The sequence below is a fragment of the Crotalus tigris genome, unplaced genomic scaffold (genome assembly GCF_016545835.1).
Source record: "Crotalus tigris isolate CLP2741 ecotype Arizona unplaced genomic scaffold, ASM1654583v1 scf7180000017668.6805642782:7212621, whole genome shotgun sequence".
In the NCBI taxonomy this organism is placed as follows: domain Eukaryota; kingdom Metazoa; phylum Chordata; class Lepidosauria; order Squamata; family Viperidae; genus Crotalus; species Crotalus tigris.
In genome coordinates, this window is record NW_024096554.1 from 187,888 (window position 1) to 215,181 (window position 27,294).

Here is a 27,294-nt window from a genome sequence, read left to right on the forward strand (position 1 = left end):
ATATTCAATTTCAATGATAGTGATAATTTTGTAATTAACACCAAAATATCATAAAACTAACTTTATTCACTATTGCCCCAAAGAAGAAGGAACAAAGTAACTGGAAATTATAGATAAACTGTTAAGCTATTCGTTTCTTTCTTTTTTTCTTTCTTTCTTCCTTCCTTCCTTCCTTCCTTCCTTCCTTTCTTTCTTTCTTTCTTTCTTTTTTGGAGGGGGAGAAAATGGTTATTTTATTTTATTATTATTTTCCATATAAAAATTCACTGACCAAATTATTATTATTTGGCTTGCAATATTCTTTTATAGTCCAATCCAACATCAGTTTTCTTTTGACCACCAGACTACATTGATCTGGCTTAACACAAATATTGATCTGCAATTTTATAATGTCCACTGTGGCCAAATGTGATGGGCACTGAATCCAGGAGAGAAAGAGAGCTTAAAAAAAAAAAAACCCACAAGCTCAATCTGTGTCTTTTGCATTAAAAGTTTTTTTTCCCCTCAATCTTCCTTGCAGCAAGTTCAATCACCAGAATATTGTACGCTGCATTGGAGTAAGCTTACAAGCTCTGCCTCGCTTTATTTTGCTGGAGCTTATGGCTGGAGGAGACTTGAAATCTTTCCTGAGGGAGACACGACCAAAGCCGGTAAGAAAAAAATTATAGTTCAGTGTAGTCTCAGTTTCCAGTTCACCTTGAAAGTTTTACCTAACTTAAATATAGCCTAGTTCTTTTTGCTAATGTTCCAATATTTGCTTTTAAAAGCTGCAGTGCATTGCAAGAATTTTTAGTACTTTGACAGATTAAATTGAGCAGGTCTTATGTTGCTGATTAGGGAACTGAACAATAGATTGATTAAGTGAACAATTCACCAGCAATTACTCTGGAGGAAAGTTGATTTAGCATATATTTAGGAGCAACGTTTTGTCCATAAAGTGAACCAACTCTAACTCTGCTACTGTTGGCGTATTGCTGATTCAAAGACTAGCCTGCACTAAAAGAGAGGGCACTATTACTATTCTTCACTTGTGCAACTCTACAAGAATTCTACAGGTTCCAAAATTCTTAGCCAGCATGGGGGACAAATTCAGCATTGACAAAGGGAATTCTGAGAAATAATGGAGGGCAGTAGGTTAGTGAAGGTTATTTTATCAGTTATATCAATTAAACATTGTTTCCATGTTTGTCAAGTAGGATGAAAGACTACTTAAAGTAGACTACCACTAGTGATTCCAAAGAAATAATTCTAGGTACCTTGAACATTGAAGATACATAGGATTATTTCTCATGCATAACAAAACAACATTGCTGAAATAAAATCAAGACAATATAATTCCATTATTATGGTTGAAGTGGTACCTTAGCATTTGTGTTGCTGTTCCCTTATCTCCACTGAAAAATGTGCTATAAGATGCCAAAATATGGGAAGATTTGTTGTCTGTGTTAATAACATGGTAATATGAGATTTTTAAGTTAATATACTCTAGTGTCTTTCCCACTACTGACCAGCACCTTCTATAAAAATGTAATTTTGGTTTTCCATGAAAACCCAACTCTTCCAGAAATCTTTGAAGAATTATACCATTGGTTAATTGTTTTGCTGCTGCTTTTATAATAATAATAATGATAAAGTTGGAAGGGACCTTGGAGGTCATCTAGTCCAGTGATGGCAAACCTTTTAGAGACTGAGTGCCCAAACTGCAACCCAAAACCCACTTATGCATCGTCGGGTGCTGGGTGGATGTGGCCAATTGGCTGGGTATGGCCCATTGGGTGGGCATGCCTGCGATGGTAATGGCAGACTGGGTGGGACTAAAAAGTTCAATCAATCAATTCCAATTTTGCAAGATCTTTTTTTCCCGCAAGAAGGTGAAATTGACTGATTGATTGAACCTTTTTTTTTTTACACATAGCGATGGAGGCCTAAAGCAAAAGGTTTTATAAAACCCAGCTGAAGGCCTAGGACTGGGGCGACGGCGCACATGCCCACAGAGAGGGCTCTGTGTGCCGCCTCTGGCACCCGTGCCATAGGTTCGCCACCACTGATCTAGTACAACCCCCTGCTCAACCCTATACCATTTCGGACAAATGGCTGTCCAGTTTCTTCTTAAAAACTTCCAGTGTTGGTGTATTCACCGCTTCTGGAGGCAGGTTGTTCCACTGGTTAATTGTTCTAACTGTCAGGAAGTTTATCCTTAGTTCTAGGTTGCTTCCACCCATTGCTTCTTGTGCTGCCTTCAAGCGCTTTGGAAAATAGCTTGACTCCCTCTTCTTTGTGGCAGCCCCTGAGATATTGGAACACTGCTATCATGTCCCCCCTCGTCCTTCTCTTCGTTAAACTAGACATACCCAATTCCAGCAACCGTTCCTTATATGTTTTAGCCTCCAGTCCCCTAATCATCTTTGTTGCTCTTCTCTGTACTCTTTCTAGAGTCTCAACATCTTTTTTACATCGTGGTGACCAAAACTGCTTGCAGTATTCCAAGTGTGGCCTTACCAAGGCATTGTAAAGTGGTATTAATGCTTCACGTGATCTTGATTCTATCCCTCTGTTAATGCAGCCTAGCACCGTGTTGGCTTTTTTGTCAGCTGCAGCACACTGCTGGCTCATATTTAAATGATTGTCCACTAGGACTCCGAGATCCCTCTCACAGTTACCACTATTGAGCAAGGTACCCCCTATACTATACCTGTACATTTGGTTTTTCTTGCCTAAATGTAGAACCTTACTTTTTTCACCATTGAATTTCATTTTGTTAGATAGCGCCCAGTGTTCAAGTTTGTCCAGATCCTCCTGTATCCTAAGCCTGTCTTTTGCTGCTGTTAGTGGTGGTGGTTGATGGTGGTGATGATGTTTTGATTTTATTCAATATTACTTTATATATTATGCTGTGGGATATATATTTTTGTACCATTGGCATTTTATTATAGTGTACACTGTGTGGTTAAATCAGTGGCATTGCCTCTCTTTGAAAACTTGGGATAAAAGAGCAAGCACAACTTCTGTAGGTAATTAGTTCCCGTGTCTAACATTCAACTGGATTCTACTTCCTGTAACTTAGATCCATTATTTTGTGTCCTGCACTTTTGATGGTAAAGAAGATCTCTTGATCTTCTGTACTATTTCATCCAGCTCAGTCATTTTTTCTCAAGGTTAAACTTTCTCAGTTCTTTTGCTTCATAGTTTCTAGTTTTTCAGGGCATTTCTAATTTTGCTAGTTTACAAGACGAAAAAAACAAAGAAAACATACTAATTTCATTGTGAATGAAATATTCTTTAAATGATCACTTTCACATCAAACTTGGCCTATAAACAAGAAAACCAGAAGAAATGAATTCTCATGCACAAAGGTTTTAATGAAAGCATAAGGGCATTATATACACAGGGAAGAGAGACAGATCTATGAATATTGTTAATGGCATGGACCAGAGCAGGCAATCTTTCTGCAACTGTTGAAAGCAATTTTCCACTAAGGAATGTGGCATCAGTGCAGTGATATCACCCAGAAGACAGAACTCCTTGGAAGAGGAGAGATAGCCAAGAGTCTGCAACCAGAAATAAAGATCAGAAAGTGTTTACAGGAGATTTTCAAGGGAGCTGAGTGAGAGATGAGAGCAGGGGAAGGAACACTGAAATTATCATAACAATTAAACTTAGTTTAATAATCATTACAAACCCAGAGAGGTGGATGTGTGAAGGTTGTAAGAGGGTGACTTGCTTCCCTGGTGTGAAGGTTGCTGACATCAAGCATCATCTAGATAAGCTACTGGATAATGCACAGAAGGTAGTGATAGTGGTCCACATTGGTATCAGTGATGTTAGAAAATATGATTGGTCAGTTTTGCAAAGCAAATTACACTACTGAGTAGAAGAGTGAAGCTCAGGATTGTCTATACAGCATTCTCAGAAATGCAAATTCCATGGATCTCAATGCATGCATGTAATGATAGTGCCAGGTAGAAGGGTTGAGATTTATTAGGCACTGGGAAACTTTTTGACACTAATCAAATGTCTAAAAGAGACCCACTTCCACATGAACCAAAATAAAACCAAGTTGCTCGTACATAACGTCAGAGATATACTAAAGCAGATTTTAGATACATCTCTGGGAAAAGGCTAATAAGTGATGGATTTGTTTTTGTTCAAAAAGGTGGAGATTTTTCAGAAAATACTTTAAGGTGTAAAGTCAATACTGAACACAAATTAATGAATGGATATGACAAGAGATGAAAAGAAGACCAAAAGGATCATAGCACATTTTTTTAAAAAAACAACTTGGTATACAGGTGTCCATACCAATTCTAGAAGCCTCTGAGCCACAGTCAAATTATGCATTGTTAATAAAAAGTGCTGTTTAAGATGCTCATATGTAAATCTAGAATTAGAATGTTGGCATGGGCATTGGCATCATTTTATTTTTAGGAAACTTAGAGCTTTTTAAAAATAAAATAAACTTTTTGAGCCTAATTTTCCTTCCATTTAATCATGTCCAATTTTTGAAGACTACCTGGACAAGTCCATGCAGTTTTCCAAGCAACGTTTTTCAGAAGTGGTTTGCCATTGCTTCCTTTCTTGGGCTAAGAGAAAGTGACTGGCTCAGTGTCACCCAACTGATTTCATGCTAAGGCAGGACTAGAACTCACAGTCTCCCAGTTTATAGCATGATGCCTTACCCACTACAGTATGCTTTATTTTCATATAATTTCTCTTTAAACAAAGATTTTGCTTTTAAATGCTGGTGGTATGATTTTTAATAGCTCTCTCATGGCTACAAAAGAAGCTGAATGCTGCCTACCCTTATGATAAACTAAAAGCTTACTCAAACCATGCTTTATTTGTTTTGGGGTTTTTTTTAGCTAGACTTACTATTTTTCTTTCAGCTCTTCCAAGTCCATTTCAATTTAATTCAGAACATTTTTAATGGAAAGATCTTATTCCTGCAAGAATATGATACTAATAGAGGTAGAAATACAGGACTGTTCATATCCTTGGAACTGAAATGAACAGAAGCTCAGAACATAAAACTATCTCCTAAGCAGTTAAAAGCTTTCTGAGCATTAGAAAAGCAATTGGGAGAAGTTTGGCGAAGAAAAGCATTAATTTCCCTTCGTTGTGTTGTGCAGCTTGGTGCTCAGAGCAGTGATTATGCTGAACAATGGAATCAATTTGTTTTGCAGTCACCTTTTACAAAGTTTGACCTAACAAGGGAAGGTGTTACTTTAACTCTTCCCAGCCTATTCCTACAAATGGCGGCCACAGTCTTTCTAGCTGGCTGCCTCATTCTTTCATCTGGGTGAAGTAAGAGCAGCCAAGAACCGGAAAATGAATTTCCTCAGCATTGCAAGGCTATCCCTGCACTCTGCCTCTCTCTACAAAATGGGTGCAAACGCTTCACATCTCAAACAAATTACTCTGTTAAATTGCCCTTGGTGGAGAAAGAGCTTCTGCTTCAACAGACATAAAATAAAAGGCAGTACAAGAGGTTTTCCTTTTCCCTTAAACCAAACTGTGACAAAAGCTTTGCATAAAATGTTAAATAAAACATATATAGCCTATTTTCAATCATTCCCACACACACACACACAAAGGTCTGCTGTGCTGCCTCATCATGGCAAAGGAGGGGGGGTGTTCCTGGGAGGGATGAGCAAAAAAGATCGGGAGGGTATGTCAAATGTATATTTCTCAGCAAGGTCGCCCAATGTATTAAGGTCATTCCATCTGCCCAGTTAAAGCAAGCAGGCACCTATATTGGATAGCAGGACCTAGATGATCACTTTAGTGACAATGGAAAAGCATCAAATCATACTGCACAGAGAAAAACCATGGTAAACCACTCCTATATTTTTAACCAAGAAAACCACAGTGATAGAAAATATAAAATGATTGACAATATAGTGCCAAATTATAGGGAGGAGGCCAGGTCAGATGGCACTCCACATGCTACTGAGGGAGAGCTGAAGTTCTTTTAAAATACTGATGGTGTTTATGACACAGCTGGATTAAAGCCTTTCAGATGTCTAGATCCTGATGTTACTATACAGAAGATGAAGATCCAAAGCATCACCTTTTGGAGATAGAACAATTTCACAAGCAATTAATAAAGTTACCCTATCTTTTTAAAGAGTAAAAAGAAGAAAATGCAGAAAAAATATTTTGCTGCTTTAAGTAGTCACTGGTAAACCATTCAGCAGCAAAGGAGAAAAAAATATATAGAGATGTTCAAAACAAAGAATTTCCTCTTCAAAAGGAAAAAAAAAAGATAATGCAGGATTAGAACAGATAACAAATTGGGATACATTTGTTCCTAATATAAGGGACTTGTCCCAAGATGTATCAAACATAGAGTAACTGACCTTCCAGAACAGTAATATACTGTAATAGACAGAGCAAACATCTTAAAAAGCACATTGAAGATAAATATCTCTAGCGCAGTGATGGCAAACCTTTTAGAGACTGTGTGCCCAAACTGCAACCCAAAACCCACTTATGTATCACCGGGTGCCAGGTGGGTGTGGTTCCAGCTACAGTGGGCTTGGCAGACTGGGTAGGCGTGGCCACTGGATGGGTGTGGCTGCAGTAGTCATGGCAGATTGGGTGGGCATAGCCGGGGTGGGCGTGGCCACCTTGATGTTGCTTATCGGGAGGGACACCTGAGGGAGCCAGGCAAGGTTGGGAAAGATCCAGGGGGTATCTGGTGGGTGGGATGGTGGGCTCCCCAATGGTGGCTCCAGGCTGGCTGGCCTTAGGCCAGTGATGGTGAACTTTTAGAGACCACGTGTGCTGGGCGATGGCACGTGCCCACAGAGAGGGCTCCGCGTGCCGCCTCTGGCACCCGTGCCATAGGTTCGCCACCATTGCTCTAGTGTAATGTTAAGGAGACATTTACTATTTGTTGAATCAGAACTCCCTACCTGATTGACTTTTTCCTATGCTTGCTTTTTGGTTTTCTACAAATTTACTTTTAATTGGGGATGAGGATTGCTTTTAAAGCCTACTCCTTTAGCAACTCTAGGGATTCTGTTCTCAGATATATATTTGTTTGTTTTTTGAGGTTTTCATGGGTGTTTGTATGTAGGTCTTTGGTTATTCGGGTTTTCTCCCGCGTAAAATTGGAAGTGTCTTGGCGACATTTTGATGAAGTCCCATTCGTCATCTTCAGGCTGGTGTTTTCGGCTTCGTGCTTCTAGATGACGAATGGGACTTCATCGAAACGTCGCCAAGACACTTCCAATTTTACGTGGGAGAAAACCCAAATAACCAAAGAACTACATACATACAGTATATGTGTGTATACTAAGCTATTTTTGTTTTTAGCAGAAGTAGGGAAGGAGATAGGAGTAGCTTTGCAGAGAGAGATGGGCAGTATAAAATTTAATAAATGAATACATGAGCTGGAGCACGTCACACTCAGGGACAGAGACCAGAGGTATTGGCCATCTAGGATGAGAATCAACAATCTGGAGCATTCAGTGAAAATGAACGTGGATGTTCTTGTCTGACCATTTTCTACAGTGCTGAAATACTTACATTATTTGATCCTTCATATTCTCATTCATTCTCAAATTCAGACTGGCAGAAATTTTTTTATTGCAATATTTTCCTGCATGTGGTTTTTCAGGTTTCCTAAAAAGAATAACACATGCCTAGTAATTATTTTACTCAAGGCTGGATTTGCAAATGCAAATGTTTTATGAAGGAACATGGAGACATCATGTTTCTATTTTGAAAAGAATGACGATTTAGGGAATCAGTTGAAAAAATAAAATGAATAAATATAAAAATATAAAAAAATAAAATTTCTAAAAGGAATTTGAGGCGATGAGGTGTTTTGGTATCACAAAATAGGGCAGGACTGGTTTAATTATATATTATATATATATATTATATATATATTATATATATATATTTGCAGCTATCCAATAAAAAATATTTTTTGTTTATAATCTTGTCTGTCCCTGGACTATCAAAATCTAGAAATGCTGCATATCATGCCAGAAATAATTTCCTTGGTGGTCTCTGTTGGTTTATATCTGTACAGGATCTGATCTGGAGGAAATCTGCCTTTCAAAACAGGATATATGCTTTGTTCTGTCAAATAATTTCCTGGGTTCTTGAAATGGAAAAAAAAATATTTGAGAACTCTTCTTTTTATTTTATAGTTTCATGCTTCCTCTTCAAGAATTTAGGCTCTGTAGTAACAAAGGGGGGAGGGGGAGCTAATTTGAGAACTAGAAATAAAAGTTGGTGATGTAATACCATATATTTAGTTGGAAGTGACTTCAAAGATTGTTCAGTCAACCTTCTGCTGATTAGAAAATTTGTCTCTTTATTCATGCTTACTTTGCCTAAAATTGTTTATTAGTAACAAAGAAAGTAGAGAAAAATAGGATGCCCAGAAAACAAGAGGATAATCCCTGTGAAATGCAGGGAATAAGAAAGAAGAAGCCTTTAAAATTGCAATAATGTGATCTAAAATGTGCTTTTTTGAAAAAAATATATACACTTAGCAACAACTGATTCTAACAGATTCTATGACTGCACATTTAAAAAAAAATTCTTGTAAGCCATTTTTTATTGTTTAAATCAGTAGTATACTCCTGAAATAATTTTTTGATTCTTCTTTTTAGACCCATCCCTCCTCGCTAATCATGCTGGATTTGCTCCATGTAGCTCGTGATATTGCTTGTGGTTGTCAGTATTTGGAAGAAAATCACTTCATTCACAGGTCAGTAGGAGAAGCTAATAATGCGAAGGACCATTCTCTATGTGTGTGTGTTGTGTGACTGACTTGCATCAAATTAGTATACAAGCCACTGATAACAATGGTTGTGTATTACCACCCCCTAGAGGTCTGCTGCTTTGAACATAAAAAAAGAAGAAGGAACCGAGGCATTATATATATTTTTAATTTCTTGAACAGATTTATATTCTGCCTTATATACAAATGGCTTATATACAAATTATTCTTTTTCAAAACAAGTTTGAAGTCTTCTACTTACGGATTTTCTATTTTGGCTTTCCTATTTGGAAAATGAGTGTGCTCAATTATTTTAACAATAGTAGTTTTATCTTTAGCTTTCTAGTAAGTTAACAGCTGGTCTGTCTAGGTTACCATTCAGATTTAATTTTATTAATTATTTTTTAAAACAGCCAATTGTTCTTTCTCTAGAGACATTGCTGCTCGAAATTGCCTCCTTACCTGTAAAGGTCCTGGAAGAATAGCTAAAATTGGAGATTTTGGGATGGCCAGGGACATATATAGGTGAGAAATATTACTTATTATTTCTTATTATAATTTCTATAAGGGAATATATAACATTCCTTTATATAATTCATCCCTCCTTCCTCCCTCCTCCCTCCCTCCCTCCTCCTCCTCCTCCTCCTCCTCCTCCTCCTCCTCCTCCTCCTCCTCCTTCTCTCTCTCTCTCTCTCTCTCTCTCTCTCTCTCTCTCTCTCTCTCTCTCTCTCTCTCTCTCTCTCTATCTATCTATCTCTTTCTCCTTGAGGAGTGAGTGAGTGAATGAATGTAAGCTTCCACAGGATTTATTTCATTGTATGCATTGGTCTTTTTCAGATGTTTATATTTTGAGGTACTCAGGAAGATATGTATGCTGTCTTCACTACAATTCTATGTTCATTCTGTGGAATTTCCTTAGCTTACTTTTATTGTTATTTTATCAGCCACTTTCAGTATTGCGTTGAAACAGAATCCTCTCCAACCTTATTTTCTCTATTTTTCTCATACCAAGCAGCAGGATCTTCTCCTGAAGCTTTATCCCCTTTAATGTTGACCAGACCCATACACATTCTTCCACTACTCTCTCTGTTTATCGCATATAAAAGTAGGGATAAAGGGTCAGGAGAATGTAATTACTGACTCTGGAATTTCTCCAGGGCACCAGGATTAATGATTCTGCAGTTGCTAAACAGGAAGACTTTAATAATCTACTATAATACAGTAGATTTTATTGATAATGTACTGTTACTGTCCTCACAGTGCCCTCTAATGTCATCCTGGAGAATTACTTCACTGCATATTTTTGTACAGTATTGATTCTGGCAACAAACCAAAAGCTTGGACTATTTATAAGCAGGATTAGATAAGGGGATTTTCTTGACATTTTGCAAGTTGAAAACTTCCCTTTGAAAATGCATTCTTTGTAATAAAGATGCAAAATGAAAAAGAAGTGAATTGTTTGGATTATTCATTGCAAGACAATGAGGTTTATTATATGTTGGGCTTATTGTATATCAAGCAACCAAGGTGAATCTATAATTCCTAGTATTATTTTAGGCAGTGCTGGCTAGCAATGGCAAAATCCATAGTCCCAAAGCAGTTGGAGAGTTCCAGATTATAATATCTGCATAAAACACCATGGCTCAAATCAGCCCAAGTTGCAAATGAGATAACCTCATTTCTGCCTTTCCTTTGTCAGATGAGCCCAAAATAAGGGCAGTTTTGTCACAGGACCACCAAAACACAAGTACAAGATGGCAAGAGCCATAATCAGATCCGCTGTCCTGTGAAAATAAATAAATAATTAAGGAAGGGTAGGAGAACCCAGATCCAGACTAAAGTATTACTGTACAGCTTTTCTCAGCCTTGAATGGCACCATATGTTGAAGTGGACGGAGCTAGGAGGAAAACTAGTTTTGCTTTTATTCCTCTGAATTTAAACTGAATTAAAACTACATATGATTAATATCATTACTCTCCAATTATGTATTTACATATTTACCAGATAGGAAGACAATTTTTCCCCCAAATGTGAATTGATGGGAGACCTTATATTCTCCTACTGAGAATAGTAAAAGCTATTGAAAAGAAGAATTTTTTGGGAAATCAAGGTTTGCCAAAGGTGGCTATGAGCCTTCTACTAGGAAGAAGATCTCTTTGAAGATGAGCAGGAAGCTCATGTCCTGCTTGGAAAGGCTGAGGAATTTCAACTCTTTGTAACCCTAATTAGATTCTTCTCCCCTTTTCTTTTTCTGTTGCATTATTCCATGCTCCTGCTTTGGTTCTTTCCAGGTTTTTTTTAAATCTATTCTTTATTCTTTTCATTCAGTCACCACTTTACTTTCTCTTTTTTTTTCCCAAAAAGACTTTTGCCATTTTTACTGGAAGAAAAGAGGTCAGTCTGTGTGTTTCATGTGTATGTTGCATTGTGTGATTTTGGGTGACTAGTGAGAAAGAAGGGCACAACAGAAAAGGATTAATTGACTTGAGTATATTATTTCGCAGACTGTTCATTTCATTAATAATGAATTAATGCAATATTATTTATGCGGAATGTGTTACCTACAAACATTTATTTATTTATTGGTGGATGATCTCCAGTAATGGATTCATATAGAGTTGGCATATCAAGATGGACAAAATAGGAAAAACATAGGACTGCATTTTGCTTTTCCATCTCTTATTCCTTATTTATGGGGCTCTGCTGAGATCTAAGGCCATCTTCCTTTTGGTAAATGCCTTAAAATGTCCTCTTCTTCTACATTAGAAATTTACTTAGTAATAATTTTATTGATTTCTAGGTCAAATTTTAAGACTTGTGTTTTATGGTCTGCTTTATAAAGATTCCAACTCTCCTTCTCCACACACTATTCCTGATTAAGCTCTACCTCTACTCCCAAAGTCTCCATTTGCCCTGTGGGAGAAAGCTTTGAACCCACACATGACAGAAATGCCCCCCCCCCCGGCTTTCTTGAAAGCAGGTACGTCCCTGAAATCCTCACCTGATCCCACATTGCAATTATAGTCACTGTTTGGTTCCTCGTACTCAAACTGTTGCCATCGAAAAATGGAATGATTGCTTAAAGCACATTTAAGGATGTAAATATACCTAACAAATAATCACAAATGCCATTTCCCTTGTTTAGAAAAGTAAAAGATAGATATTCTCCCCCCCTTTCTTCTTCCTCCTCCTCCTCCTCCTCTTCCTCTTCCTCTTCCTCTTCCTCTTCCTCTTCTTCTTCTTCTTCTTCTTCTTCTTCTTCTTCTTCTTCTTCTTAAAGGGAGAATTTGCCCTGTTGTTTCAGAAAGAGGGAAAAAAAAGTCTCACTGCTGCCATCAGCATAGCTCTCGGAGCCACCCACTTCAATCAGCTGCTGAAGGAGCCATTACTTAACTCTTGTTAATATTCTTGCCTCGACTGCAGAGCTAGCTACTACAGAAAAGGAGGGTGTGCGATGCTGCCTGTCAAATGGATGCCACCTGAAGCCTTCATGGAGGGAATATTTACATCAAAAACAGATACCTGGTAGGCTCGCTCAGAATTTTCTTTCCCTTTTGCAAGCAAACGCCTGCTCAGGGGGGGAGGTGTCAAATATCACTACCCACATTTTATTTTACTTTTTCCGGTCTGATGGAAGCCAAAAAGTTTTTTAAGCAGGCCTTTTTCTTCTGCCAAATAATAAAGCTCGTCAAATAGATGCCACAATAAAAAGAAATAAATCCAAAACCACCAACAGAGAATAGTTAGAAAGAATGCAACAGAAAGTGCTTTGTGAGAATGGTCCTACTGTTTAGATAATTTTGCTCAGATTTCCACATATAAACCTGTGGTTTTTATTTCTTGCTTTTCTGTGTCCAGGTCATTTGGAGTGTTGTTGTGGGAAATATTCTCGCTTGGATATATGCCCTATCCCAGCAAAAGTAACCAGGAAGTCTTGGAATTCGTCACAAGTGGGGGAAGGATGGATCCACCCAAAAACTGTCCTGGTCCTGTGTAAGTAAGCTTTCATGCCCCATAGGCGCATGCCAAAGACTAAATGTCTTTAGTTTCTGGAATTTTTTTGGCTATGTGTATATATAATCGGTCAGACCCATATGCCGGGCATCTGTCTGATAAAACAAGTAATGTTAGGAGCAAAGGGTTGTAGGATGTAAAGAACTCCTTTCCTTGGTACTAAGCAATCAGCATTCAGAGACCATTGAAAATAAACTGTTTAGGGAGTTACTTATTTTTTAGAAATTTGTGGTAATTCTGCAACACTTGCATTCTCCAAAAATTAACATACGCAGATGATGCCATTTTGGCTTAGAATCACCATCTGGAATAATAGATGTAGGATGTAGGATGGCTGTTCTAGCTTGGTTCAAGAGATGCCCATTTTTGATGAATAGTCCCAACCATTGTAGCCCATCCTAATCAATAGATACTCTGCTATTCAAAGTTCTTAAAATCTAGTATTAATTCAATACCTTTTCTTGGTAAATAATGTAATTTTAATTTATTTACTTATAGGTAACTATATAGATGTATGGTATAAATAAGTTCATGATTCTAAGAAATTGCTAATCAAAGATTCCACATGTTTTTCTTATATAGATAGATGTTAGAGGCCTAGTTGGTGTAGTGACTACGCATCAGTCTAGAAACCAGGAGATTGTGAGTTCTAGTTCCACCTTAGGCACAAAGCCAGTTAGGTGACCTTGCCCATTCAGTCTCTCTGAGCCCGAACAAAATGGCAATGGCAAACTACTTCTGAAAATCTTGCCAGAAAAGTTCAGAGACTAACCCAAGCAGTTGCCAAGAGTCAACTGTGACTCAAAGACACACACTCACACTCACTCACTCACTCACTCACTCACACACTCTCTCACACACACACAAAATGTATATTATTTAGGCAATATCCCAAAGACCCATGGTGGCACAGTGGTTAGAATGCAGTACTGCAGGCTACTTCTGCTGACTGCTGGTTGCCAATAGTTCCGCAGTTCGAGTCTCATCGGCTCAAGGTCGGTAAAAGGAGGGCCCAAAGTGTTGGGGGCAATATGTGAACTCTGTACACTGTTAGACAGTGCTGTAAAGCACTGTGAATTGGTATATAAGTCTAAGTGCTATTGCTATATAGCTTAGTCTAGTTCAGTGTTTCCCAAACTTGACAATTTTAAGGCATGAGGACTTCAACTCCCAGAATTCCACAGCCAGCAACGCTGGCTGTGGAATTCTGGGAGTTGAAGTCCACATGCCTTAAAATTGTCAAGTTTGGGAAACACTGGTCTAGTTTAAGCATCTAGTTTTAGCCCAGTTTTAGTCAAGCAATTCTGAATGCCATTAAATTTGTCATCATCCAAATTGCAGCTATGATACTAGCTGACAAGGATCAAAAATTCATTTTTGAATGGTAATATAAAAAAATTCGTTGTGATACTATTTCCTCTTATGCTGTAACAAACTGAGTGTCTAGCTAAATCTGTCCTTTAGTGCCATTTTCTCCTTCTACTGTTGTAGATATCGCATTATGACCCAATGCTGGCAACACCAGCCAGAAGACAGGCCAGATTTTGCCATTGTTCTGGAGAGGATTGAATACTGCACCCAGGTAACCATTTCTCTCAGGCTCCATCACTGTGTGCAGGAAAATACAAAAGAGAAACATGCCAAGCCTACCAAGTATAATGTACTGATAATGTCTTTTTCTTAAATTTCTGGGCTTGCAACCCTCATTGAGCATTGTGGAATGCAAAACAATTGTTGAAAGAATAGTTCAAATCATCTCACAACCACATAAAGAATAGGTCATCAATATGTAAAATGGATGGTTAGCTTTGATAGATACTTATCCATGGCCTTTATTGTTCTTCCTGAATAGATCATAAATCTTCAGCACACCCGGAGTTCTTTGTATTTGGTTCTCCCAAACTATTGTTTTTTGGCTGCTAGTGCAGGCACAACTTGAGTCACTCACTAGAAAAAGCTACTCCAGGTTCACATATACTCATCCCACATCATTTTCTCTTACATGTTTAATACAGCCAAAGTGGGTAAAGATTTTAAAACCAGAACCCAACGCAATCAGAGTAGTTATATCCAGTGCTTTTTTTTTGTTAAAAAAAAAAAGGTGCCGGAACTCACACACATCATACCACCCGCCTTGCCTACCCTACAAGGTTCCATCCAAAAAAGGTGTCGGAACTCAGTTCTGGGCGTTCTATGACAAAAAAGGCCCTGGTTATATCCCCAGCATATATTTCAAAGATAGTCTTATCGTCTTCTAGATGTAGTTGGTGGTCCTCATGGAGCTGCAGATCAGGAGCACAGGGAAGGGTCTGTTAAATATTTCTTCTCCCCAGTCCTAATACTGTATATCTGGAAAAAATGTTTTATTTTAATCGATTCCTATCATGTCAATAGTCCATTAAATAAGATGCTTTTTAGTAGGGGGCTGATCAACCACAGTGAGATTGTGCACATTTCAAAAATTATTTGAAATAAGTTCTTTGGATTATGCATCTCCTTAAGAAAAGAGCAGGCCTTCTCTGCTCTTCTTAAAGCAACTTAATTAGTTTCGTGAGCATAAGAAAAAGGTACTGCTGACTTAACATGGAAGACATGGAATCCATACATTTTTTACTTATATGAAAGAATAATTCCTTTATCAGTCTCATTTTATGCATAACAATTTTATTGTGAAATTGTGAATTTTAATATTGTCAGGTAGGTGAGGAAGAGAATATCTCTCTTTATGACCAAAAATATATTATTCCACTACTTTTTTTTGAATATCATAATTGGAAGATAAATGCCTGTTGAAATACTGTCTCTCCTTCCCTATAGGATCCTGATGTCATCAATACAGTTCTGCCCGTGGAGTATGGTCCATGCATTGAAGAAGAAGAAAAGGTTCCCGTGCGTCCTGAAGATCCTAAAGCAATTCCTCCTCTGTTAGTGTTGCCACAGCGAGACAAGAAGGGTGCTGAGCAGCTCCCACCTTTCCCATCATCTCTCCCTTTTGTCATTCCAGCAGGAAAAGCTCTCCTGAAAGCAGCTACTATTGAGCCAATTACCCAGGCTAACATCCAAACTTCCCTAGAAGGGGGGCATGTCAACATGGCATACACTCAATCAATTCCTGCAACAGAGCTCCACAAAACCCGGGGGTCCAGAAATAAGCCTACCAACCTCTGGAACCCAACATATGGCTCTTGGTTTTCAGAGCAGCCAATTGTCAAAACGACTTCTCAGCTGGAGAAAGAGGCAACAGAGCAGGAAGATTCAACGCAGGAAGGCAGCTGTACTTTGGGGGCCAGCATAATGGCTGGAAGGCTACCAAGCTCTTCCCTTCTTCTAGAACCATCTTCACTTACAGCCAGTGTTAAGGAAGTGCCTCTCTTCAGGCTCCGCCATTTTCCTTGTGGCAATGTTAACTATGGATACCAACAGCAAGGCCTTCCCTTGGAAACCTCAGCCCCACCTCTGTGCCAGCAGTTACGAGGATCTTCACCTTAGGAACCAGTTCCATTAACCTCTAATCTTTTTGACTTTCTTCCCATGTGACTCGTGAGCCTTGGCACAAACTTCAGTGTCAACCATATAGCAAGCACGAGAACAGAACAAATTTCCCTTCTGTTATGTGCCAATCTGCTCTGAAGTGCCATCACCCTTGAAGTTCGTTTTTTTTAATCTCTTAAGTTTCAATTTATCAGTGCTCCTTTATATACACACCTACACACTCACACCTATGAACAAACATAACTGTCTGAGATAATAATCACTATTACAAGCAAGGCCCTGCCCTCAATTGCATAATATCACTTGCATGGTTGTTTGCTATGGCCTTTCCTGTGTGCTGCTTCCTCTTAGTTGTTTATATGCCATTTCAAGACTCGCTGGCCAAGTGTTTAATGTTTAGGGATTTTATATACTGCCAAAGCAATGTTATGGATGTCCTCATGGTTTCAGAGAAGGGAAATGTCCTCCTGTCAAAGGCAAAGTCAGATAACATGGACTCTGAAAGAGCTCATATTCAAATAGCACCACAACTACCAAATGCATGCAAAACTATGGAGACCTAGCAACAGAATAGCTAAATGTGTCAATGTCACTCTTTTTTTTTTTTTTTTTTTGGGGAGATGGAAATTGCAGATAGTCAAAGAACATGACCAAATGCAATGGATTACCTTGGCAAGACAGTAAAAACCCTCTCCCTTTCCCATCCATTGTGATTGTTGGTTGGCAACATTTGAGCAGTTAAATCTAACACTTATCTTTCAGCATGTATTCATGTCATTGATGGATCTGCCAAAATATGGCAGATGAGCAAAGGATTATCAAGACAGTAAAGGCCAGATTGCATACTACTGAAACTCTCATTATGTCACTGTCATTATGTCATTGCTGAGGGCAAAGCCTGGCAATCAGAGGAAGAGAGTCCTTTGGTATACTATCAAATTCTTCCAGGGTGTGAAGATACTAATTATTATAATATGCGTTGTAGTTTAGAAAACCAAAGGTTTTTATAGAACAAGAATTTAGGAGAAAGGGATGTTAAAAAAATCCTCATTGCTCATTTTTCTAAACATATATATACATATACTGATAAATTAGGACTTTAAAACAATTATATTAAAATTCAGCATGCCATAGAGCCACAATCCAACATGCTTTACAGCTTGTTGAAACAGCCATTAATTTGACTTGAATTGAAAATTGAATATTAAAATATCTTACTTTGTGATTAATTGCCAAAATTGTATCTACACAGTAATACCTACTGGGTGAAAAAATGAGATGGTGATGCTTGTGGTATGAGAATATTGATACAAATTAAGATCTTAGTATTGTTCCAAGCAGGTAAACTACTGCATTGAGCCAAAGTTGCTACTCAGGTGTGCAACTTTCAACCAATTTTCTAGCTTAAGTGAAAAAAGTAGTATCTTAAGTGGTCATACTGATCCAATCTTTGCATTACTGTAAAGATAAATGAAGATCACTTTGTGCCTCCTGTCTTTGTTTTAAGATCCTAAATGCAGCTATAGTTCTGTGCAATTTGCACTGCATAAGTTCATTAATTTCCTTAGGCCTCGTATGCAAATGAAGATGAGTGATCTTCTTCGATGAAAGCAAATAGTATTGTCTGTCTGTGACTCTTGGCTTGCTGTAATAACAGTCAACAGAACTTGCTCTGTAAATTAGGCAAACAGAACATTAACCCATCCCATTGTCCTGTCAGGAAGTAACCAAAATTCTTAAAATATAGTTTAAAGTGAGGCTGGCTTTCTCTCTGCTCTGAGCAACCACTTATTACCATTTTACATAGGGAGCCCCATGTTCTGTAGCTGAGTCAGGGAGCTTAAATTAGTAAGTATGTGGGTTTCCTGCTTGACATTTCTACTTGCATATAGCAGAAATCACATTCTTTGTGAGAATTGTTCCTTATACTGATAAGACCAGCAATTACCAAACCAATCAACAGTTACATTCTGTCCTGCCTTCACAAGAGGGGAATAGCCAGCCCCCTTAATTGCAAAAGTATGAGAAACTGGACAAGAGATTTTTACCATACAGTAAATTGCTTCTGCATAACAGTATCATCTGAAAGTAAGAAATTTACTAGAATAAGTATGAAGCTTCGCTCCTGAAAATCTGGGCAAGAAACAGTTAATCCAAGGAACATTTTTTTTCAAAGCAAGTAGTACATTAAATTACAAGGAAATTTAAGGTTGCAATAGAAGAATTCTAGCAAATACCTTACTTTCAAATAAGCAATTATGGGGGCAAAACTGCTGCCTATTTTCTTACACAAGTACAGTTTAAGAGTTTTCTTTCTTATGAAGGTGGGACGCAATGTAGCAGATGATCATTTTGGTCAATATTAGTCTTATCACTGCAATTCCTGTTTGATTCAACTCAGGATAATTAAAAGCAGCGTTCTGGATTCTGTAAAATACAGAATATAATACTTAAGCAGGCTGTGGTGTTGCAGTGACTACACCAAACCTGTCATAGCTTATTAATGCACATTATGTAGTTGTGTGTGCTGTACCATTATTTTACCTCTTCCATTAGCCAAGGACAGCACTGGTCAAGAATTTATCTGGAATGTCATTTATTATAGTTTCAGTATATGCCAGAATTCATAGAAAACTCAACAAACCAGTAGACATTCTTACTCTCCCAGCAAAAGGCCCTCAGTGGTGTAATTTTGTACCCTTGAAAATGATTGTACTGAGATGTGATTGCTTATTGTGTATAAAATGGTCAGCCATATAATTCTCTAAAGAAATAAATTTATCTTGATGCTTGCAAAGCTTACAAATATCATTATGAAGAGAATCTTGAGTCTTTCCACAGCAGTTATTTATAGAGGACATGGCTGGAAAAATTTAGTTTACAATGCTATTAAGTATCTAGCACAAATGCATCATCAAGCATTTAAGTTACGCTATTAGGATAGCATCAAATGCTATGCCAGGGACAGCACATAGACCATAAATCAAGCTGTAGGACCATCACAAATACATGGGAATCATGCTGACCTATAAAGGAATGTGTTCCCTATGAATAAACCCTCACGTGGGCAGAAGTCACTTTCAATAACGTATATGGCCAAAGTGGCAGATTTAGGGAAATGCTGAAGGAATATGTCACACAATTTGCCTTTTAGCTGATCAGAGATGCAAATCTCTTTCCGAGGCATTAGCTTTGAAGCTATATGGAAAACATGCATTCATACTTCCCTACCTTGAAGTCTTACAGGGACAAGCACTAAAGAAAAAATGTGGTTGCTACAGGAGCTAAAGTCTTGTTTTTTTATACACACACTATAGTTGCACTGCAGCAGCAGAGAAACACCCCCCACACCCACCCACACAGAGTAGTCCCCCAATAATTACAGTTTCAGAAAAGTATACAGTTATAGAAAAATCAGTGAAGCAGAGGCAAGGAGAAACTAGCATCCCTAAACTATTTATGGTATGAGTCATTTCTCCAAATATTCTCCTTCAACGTGTGTCTTGATGGCTGCCTCCAGAACATTGTCAATTACTTTGCCTCGAGTAATAAACTTAATGGTACTAGAACACCACCAGGAGGATCCTTCTTTCATAAATATCTTATATGAGCAGGGTAAAATGAATTACAAAGCACTTACTGATTTACCATAATACAGCCAGTCAACCTCCTAATTTTTATCCCTTGTGAAAGCCAGAGTCTTGTAAAATTCGGATAGATTTGGAATTTGCTTTGTAATATAGCAGCTTTTTTTAAAAAAAAATTAACAGATGTACAGCAAACTTAGTGAACATGTTTGAGAAGTGTCTGGCTCAGTGGAACCCCAGATATCACACTAGAAAGGCCAGTCTTGAACTGTGGCTTCCATTCATTTGGAGGTTCATTAGCTTTGAACAATATATTAGGAGAACGAGATGTTAAATAAGGTAGAATTAGGTCATGTTCGTGGATAAGACTAATGGAAAGTATCCTCTTAGATCCACACCTGCCCCCATTTTTGTACAGCCTATTTTCAGATTCTGACATTTAGAAAGAGTATTCTCTTTGTGGGAAAGGGAGTAGAATTCTAATATAGGTCCAAGGGATGCTGTACATTCAAACAGGACATCTTTTTTTCTCCATTTTGCCTGGAATGATGACACTGCTGTAGGTGTAATTTTTACATTGCTTCTCTTCTCTGGTATTAGATGCGTGAGAAGTCAGATAGAAAGCATATTGCAAAAATAAGCCTGTTTTTCATGGGATGTGCTCTTGAAGTGGACATGCATAGAAGTGTCACAACACACAACGGAACATACAGTAAAATCTATTTATTTTCTATCTTTCTTTCTAAATCTACAAAGTTTAGGCCATGGGAATGGAGTTTTGCTGGGCTCATTTTGCAGGGCATGATAGTTGCTGTTCTTTAAGAATTTCCTTTCAGAAATCTGTTTCTGTTAAGAGAAGCCATCAAGCTATGTCCACGCTTTGAACAAGTACTACCATTTCAAGGGCTTTTTGCAGTTACACGTCTCAACCCTCTGTGCCTCTCCTTGTCTGTATCAGAGCTTTGTCATTAGGAATGTGATTCATGTTTGTACAGAAGCTCGTGCAACATTATTCATACACCAAGGGCCTATGCATTTCAGGGATCCTTCTCAAAAATCAAATACTAATATATGGTCATTACATATTTTCTATTGTATTTGTATTGTAATCGAGTGTAGTGAACCTAAAGCATGAAAATAAAATGACTGTAAAGAAAGGCATGGTGTACTGTCTTCACAACTCAAAAATTACTATTGCAGAAATGTGGAATACACATGGTCAGTAAGTAAAAGTCAGGCAATGGTTGAATACCTAACAATAATTCTAACAAGGAATGAAAATTAGAATTTGAATAAAAAACTTGCTATTAACTTAAGAAATCGTAACTTGATCAAAATTGCAAAAGTCTGATTGAACTAGATTAGCAGTAATTCAGGCTAGGAGGGCCAGAAGTTACAATCTGTGTAGGTTAGAGGGGAGCTATTCACTTAAATGAGAGCCAGTTTGGTATAGTGGCGAAGGAATCGGACTAGAAGCAAGGAGACTGTGAGTTCTAGTCCCACCTTAGGCACAAAGGGTGACCTTGGGTCAGTCATTTTCTCTCGGCCCTAGGAAGGAGACAATGATAAATCACTTCTGAAAAAACTTGCCAGAAAACTGTAGTGAGTTTCCAGGCAGTCTCCAAGAATCAGGAGAAGAAACAAAATTATTTAAATGAGACATGTCGACTGTTCTAAATATACTACTTTAAAAAAAAACTTGCAAAACCTTACAGTACATTTGGTAACATCACATCATGGTGAATTGGTTTTAATGTAGCAAAGTTATTTAGACTTACTAGAATAACGGACAGACAAAACCATTACCATCCTTTCGTTACAGTATTATTTCTTGCTGATTATACTTGGCCATCATAATAGATCCATTTTCCCTTCCAAGCTGCACTTAAGCTTAACAAGATTCCAATAGAATTGAAGTCACAAAGGTATTGCAGATGATTATTTGAATGATGATTAAAAAAAACCCCACTAACTCTTCAGGGACATCTTCAAGGGGGGAAAGTGTAGTAGTCACTTGTGTTTATAGCCAAATATATCACACCAGAATATATTTTTTTTGTTGAAATGTGATCAGTTATATTTTTGACAGTTGCTGAAATGTTTTGATCAAGTGTATTACAATCAGTGACCTGAATTACCAATGTTTTACTACCTTACTTTACAAATATTCTGTTTGGCATCAAAAATAATTACAATCTAGAAAGTAGTTACATTTTTAATGTTATTCATTCATTTATACAGTATATTTCCACACAATGCCCCAAAGGCAGCTTTACAACTTACAACTCTTGTTAAAAGTTTCAACCTTACACTTACTTTCAACAATTGGAATTATTGCTGATGGTGTAAAACAACATCTAAAGCAGTCCCACACTACTTATGATTAGAAAGTTTGCTCTAAAAGTTAAGATGCTGACTTAGGAGCAGGGAAACCTGAGTCTTTATCCTGATTCAGGCATGGAAGCCAAAATCTAACCCTAGGAAGTAATGGTAAATCACTGCCAAAGTTATTGCCAAGACTAGTGGTTTTCAACTCATTCTCTGCGGAACCCTGGGGGTGGGGGCGATGTCAAAGCAGGATGTCAACGAAAGCTTGAAGAAATGCTATGATTTAAATCTTGAGTTAAGTTTTGGGCTCCCATGGCCACAAAAAGGTATTTAAAGGGGGTCCATGGTGAAGAAAAGGTTGAGAACCACTGGCCTAGATTGCATGTATTTGTAACTAATTGCCAGGAGTTCAGACTGAGTTGAAAGCAAGCAAAAAATAATAATTACCATACATGGCTTCAAGGAATACTCAAAATTTCTAAGGGATTCCACAAAACTCCAGTATGATTCTGAGTGTTCCTGATGTAAGGCTCTATTTCTCTAAAATAGAACAAACTGAATTATGCAATCTTCAATCCTAGATTGAATTATCAGGGGGTAAACCCAATGGAAATGGAAACCAGTGGCACTGTTAGTCTTCCAAAATTATTTCTGCATGGCTTAGCATTTATTTTCAGAAGTATCATAGTGGCAACATTTATCTTTGTGGTTATGATTCACTCTTTCAGTCTTTAGCATGCATTCTATTAATTTAATTTAGCTTCCTAATACACCAACACTGATTTGATATTAGTTAGCAAATAAGAAACTATACTTAATCTAATTTGGATCAAACAAGTAATAACAAAGTTACCACTTCAAAGTTGAAAGGCTTTACAAGTCAAGGAAAGTACCGTATATGCTGGCGTATTAGGCGACCCGGCGTATAAGACGACCCCCGTCTTTATAGCCGGGCCGCATTCCTAGAACGTCGTCTTATACGCCGGAAACTACCAGTATTTCCGGCGTATAAGACGACTCGGCGTATAAGACAACCCCCGTCTTTGGCGTCGATTTCAGCGCTCGCGGAAGTCGTCTTATACGCCAGCATTTACGGTAATATATCATAAAGCCATGGCTTCTGATAATTTTATCCGATGAAACCACAAAATAGCTGCTGCATTCTATTAGGTACATATACTAGGGTTGTTTATATGCTTTGAAAATAATTTGGAAAAAATGTTTAAGGTCTGGCACAAGCTCATGCCTTTTCTACTACCCATATTTCCCTGAAAATAAGACCTGGTCTTGTATTTTTTTGCCTCCAAAAAAGACATTAGGTCGTATTTTCAGGGATGTCTTATTTTTTCCAATGTTTCGCCTCACGGCAGTGGCACCAACAGCCCTGTCCAGCAGGAGCCTATGTGGCCACTGCTTGAGGGTGTTGCCCTCAGCCTCTGTTTTACTGGCAGAAGCCTTCAGGAAAGACCTCTGTAGTCCAGAACGGAGCCCCAGGTTGACGCACGTGTTGCCCCTGGCCTCTGTTTCACCAGCAGAAGACTTTCACTTTTACGAGTGCGCCTCGACCCACCTCGTGCAACCAGACGGTGAGACGGAATGGGTGGGGTCTTAACTAGGACCTATTTTGGGGGTAGGGCTTGTATTAGGTGCCCATGTAAAAATCAAGCTAGAGCTTATTTTTGGGATAGGTCTTATTTTCTGAAAAACATGGTGTACATTAATGCAAGTCAACTTTTTCAGAGTTCTGCATAAGTCAAAAAAAAAAATGTTGCAATTATTCATTAAAGTCTGAAGTACTTTTTCCAAATTATTGCCCCGAAGTGTTCATTTCTAGTGCAATGTGCATAGCAATTATATATATGTTTTTGTATAACAATAGTCTGTCTAAAAATATACAACACAATCCTATACTAAACTGGGAATAAGTTACCCTAAACTCAGCAGGGTTTGTTGTTATGTAGAAAATTGCACTGATTAACATTCCATGAAACTGAACAACGTGATTGAAGCAAACTATTATTACAATCACCAAGGTAACGATAATAATTGAGGGATATAAATTTAACCAAATACAATGATAATCTGTAAATACTGCAAAAATACACTAATTGGTCACAGGACTGCTGCATCCAAAAGCATCAATATATTTTTACTCTTTAATTATATTAAGCATTTCCTTGGAAGCTTCAGTGGTCAAATATGAAATGGGTGAAAGAGAAATATAATGAAAAAGATACAGAATACAAGGAATGTACAAATATGTTCAACATCAAGGTATCTACGGATCAATTAAAATGTTAACAAGGTTTCTCATTGAGGGGTGTGTTCGATGAGAATACGTAGAAATTTTGAGAGCATGTTTGGGGCAATACTATAAAACAGATGCCACCATGGCAGCGGTGATGATGAAGACTTTATCTAAAGGCAAATGAGGCCCTGCACTTTGCTGGATCTCTGTGGCGCCCAAAGGCACTGTTGGAAATATAGTTAATGTATGAGACTGGTATTTTGTAGCATATTAGATTGCCATTTATTGTGCTTGACTAAAAGAATCTTTAAATTCAAGTGGGATGAATTGCTTAATGAGCACCAAAGAACCTATCAGTGATTACATTGTTGCTCTTGAGTTTCTTTGAGAGTTCAGGTTTTACAGACATAAATAGAAATTTAAAACATCTGCTTTATTATGTATTACTGGTGGTGGCACCTCTTGGAATCATAAGGCAGCTGCTTCTTTTCTTAGGCTTCGTGATGCTTAATATAGTAACTTGTTTTACACACACATGTACATGTACAACTCTTGAATCTCAAAAAGCATATGAGCTTCATGAGCCTTGAAAAGGATTTAGCTAATTAGAAGAGAGGTGCTTTGTAAACACCTCTTTCAAAGGATTTGCACAACCATGCTTAGTAACAAAATTTCTATCAAAATTAACTTAATAACAAAATAAAATTTAACTATTAAAGAAAATGTTGGATTAGGAAGTATCAAGCATCAAGCTGCAACTTCATCCTTAAATTCATTAGCTACTTTTTACATGATCTTACTACTAAAATAAGCTTATAGCCATGTTATGTAACTATTCCCCTTAGTCAAAAGTATTCATTAATAAGAGAGTAACAGTGTTACTATTTCATGAGAAATATAAATCAGGAAAATTTCTTCTAGCAAAGCTGAAAATATCATAAACATTTTATACAGATTAAATAAATCTTGTAAAAACCCCTTAATGTTGCTTTAAATTGTTAACAGTTTTAATTGCAGTTTGACAAGATGTTTCATTTTGAAGAATTAAACCATTTTCTGGTTTCTTTGGCTTTTCATTAATATATTATGTATTATATATTAAACTATTTCGAACAATTGTAGAGCATTTGTTTTTCCAATTATTATTTTGTGGTTAATTACTTAAAGCAAAACTATTTTAGAGTTAAATTATCCAATGCTTTAAAAGATGTTTTACATTTCTTTTCAAAGGTATATCAAACACACATTTTTCTAATAAAAATGTCAATACTATTTTCCTTAAATGTATTTTGCATGCAGGTAGCAAACCATAGGTTTGCAAATAATCTTTTGGCATCCATGTTGGCTTCAATTGGCCTGAAGGCTAAGTATTATTCTATTCAGCTGAATTCTTCTCTGGCTTGATGTATTGTCTGTGAAACAGGCTAGCACCTGCGGTAGACAAAAAAACCACTTGAAAATATAGCAATACATCCACAGAATTTCTGCAATTTCGGTTCCCAAAAGGCAGTCATGATCAAATTATCCTGGAGTGTTGAAGATGAGAATGCTATCACACACCACGTGACTTCCTTCCCACCTGCCATAGCAAGAAGGTCCATGTTTTCAGAAGCAGGAGGGGTTGTACATCCAAGCACATATTTCTCCAGGACCTTAACACTTATTGATCACCTAACCACTTCTGGATACAGTGCTTGGGACACATACAACTGGTGCAAAGCTACAGACTACAGCCTCAACGTACCAAATAGTTTATCCAAAGGATCACAGAAAATACTTCAAGGGAAATAAAAGTGCATACTAAATGTCCCAAAGGCTTTTTTTTTTTTTGAAAGTGCTTCTGGCATACCTTTTTTTAAAGTGTGCACGCAAATGCACGCACATACACACACACACAGACACACACACAGTTTAAAAGTGCTTTTGCTGGAAACCTGAAAATATACATTTTTTGTAGCTTCCATGTCATGTCAAATAGGCAAATTCTGCTTTTCAGGATTTTTTTCAACTGATCATTTTGTGCTTTCAGGGAACTGTCTAAAGCTAATAGCTTCCCAGAGTTCTTTCACTGTTGTTTTTCTACCTTGTTTTTTTCTAGAGAAAGCAGTTTAAAGAATTATTTAACAAGCTGTATGATCTCTTGCTGCATTATAGCTTCACTAAAATACAGGATGAAAAGCTCATTTTGAAGAGACAAAGCCTGTCAAAATGGAGTTAGTTCGAATAATGGAAATTATTGGAGTAACAGAGCAGCTCAAATCCAAGATGTTTCTAATGCAAGAAGTATTCAAGCAAGAAATATTTTATAGTGAAAGCTACTAAGTTCTCATTCTTCAGTCACTGCACACTTCCAAACTGTGAACATCTTAGAGTCACGAAGCTTTAGGATGTTAAGTAAAGATGGGGTTCCATGCAGGTAAAAGTCAGGTTTTCCTCATCTGTTTTTGTTAGTACCTCATCTTAATGAAAAATAGTGTTCTTCAACAGATATCATCAACAAGTTTCATTCCATTAATCCCACGATAAGTTACTCGACTTGGGCGCACCAAGACTCCATATTTTGGCTTGCAAGTGAAATATCGTTTGTCACCCACAGAGCCATCATTCTTGCCCTTAGCACTCCGAAGTTCCAGGCCAAGCCAAATGCCTGGAGCAAAACTGGTGGGCCCAATGTAGCGAATTGTGCCCATCTCACTGGAGCTGCTCAGGAGGACCTGAGAGCCTTCATGTAATTTTACTGGGCTGTCTGTGCTTGTAGTAGTAGTGTTGCTCCAACTACGACGCAAAGAAGAATTTTTTGATCTGGACAGAGAAAAAGAGACAACAACATTAATTTCCAATTGAAAATAAAAGAAAGTAAAATAAAAAATACAACATTGCACAG

General features: G+C 37.6%; 2 protein-coding genes across 5 annotated transcripts in view; one reads left to right on the top strand and one right to left on the bottom strand.

Moving 5' to 3' along the window:
• The window catches only part of ALK (ALK receptor tyrosine kinase), a 126,438-nt gene extending 105,471 nt beyond the window's left edge, over positions 1-20,967 (top strand). The window contains exons 17-23 of the mRNA XM_039337025.1: positions 521-650; positions 8,631-8,728; positions 9,173-9,265; positions 12,165-12,266; positions 12,600-12,734; positions 14,247-14,337; positions 15,573-20,967. Of these exons, the coding sequence (XP_039192959.1) occupies positions 521-650; positions 8,631-8,728; positions 9,173-9,265; positions 12,165-12,266; positions 12,600-12,734; positions 14,247-14,337; positions 15,573-16,244 (1,321 nt within the window). The 3' untranslated portion in view covers positions 16,245-20,967. The remainder of the gene's footprint in view (positions 1-520; positions 651-8,630; positions 8,729-9,172; positions 9,266-12,164; positions 12,267-12,599; positions 12,735-14,246; positions 14,338-15,572) is intronic.
• Positions 20,968-22,031: 1,064 nt separating this feature from the next.
• CLIP4 (CAP-Gly domain containing linker protein family member 4) overlaps positions 22,032-27,294 on the bottom strand; it is a 44,514-nt gene continuing 39,251 nt past the window's right edge. For all 4 annotated transcript variants that reach the window (XM_039337030.1, XM_039337026.1, XM_039337027.1 and 1 more), the window contains one exon: positions 22,032-27,212. In XM_039337030.1, coding sequence (XP_039192964.1) covers positions 26,891-27,212 — 322 coding nt within the window. In that variant the 3' untranslated portion in view covers positions 22,032-26,890. The remainder of the gene's footprint in view (positions 27,213-27,294) is intronic.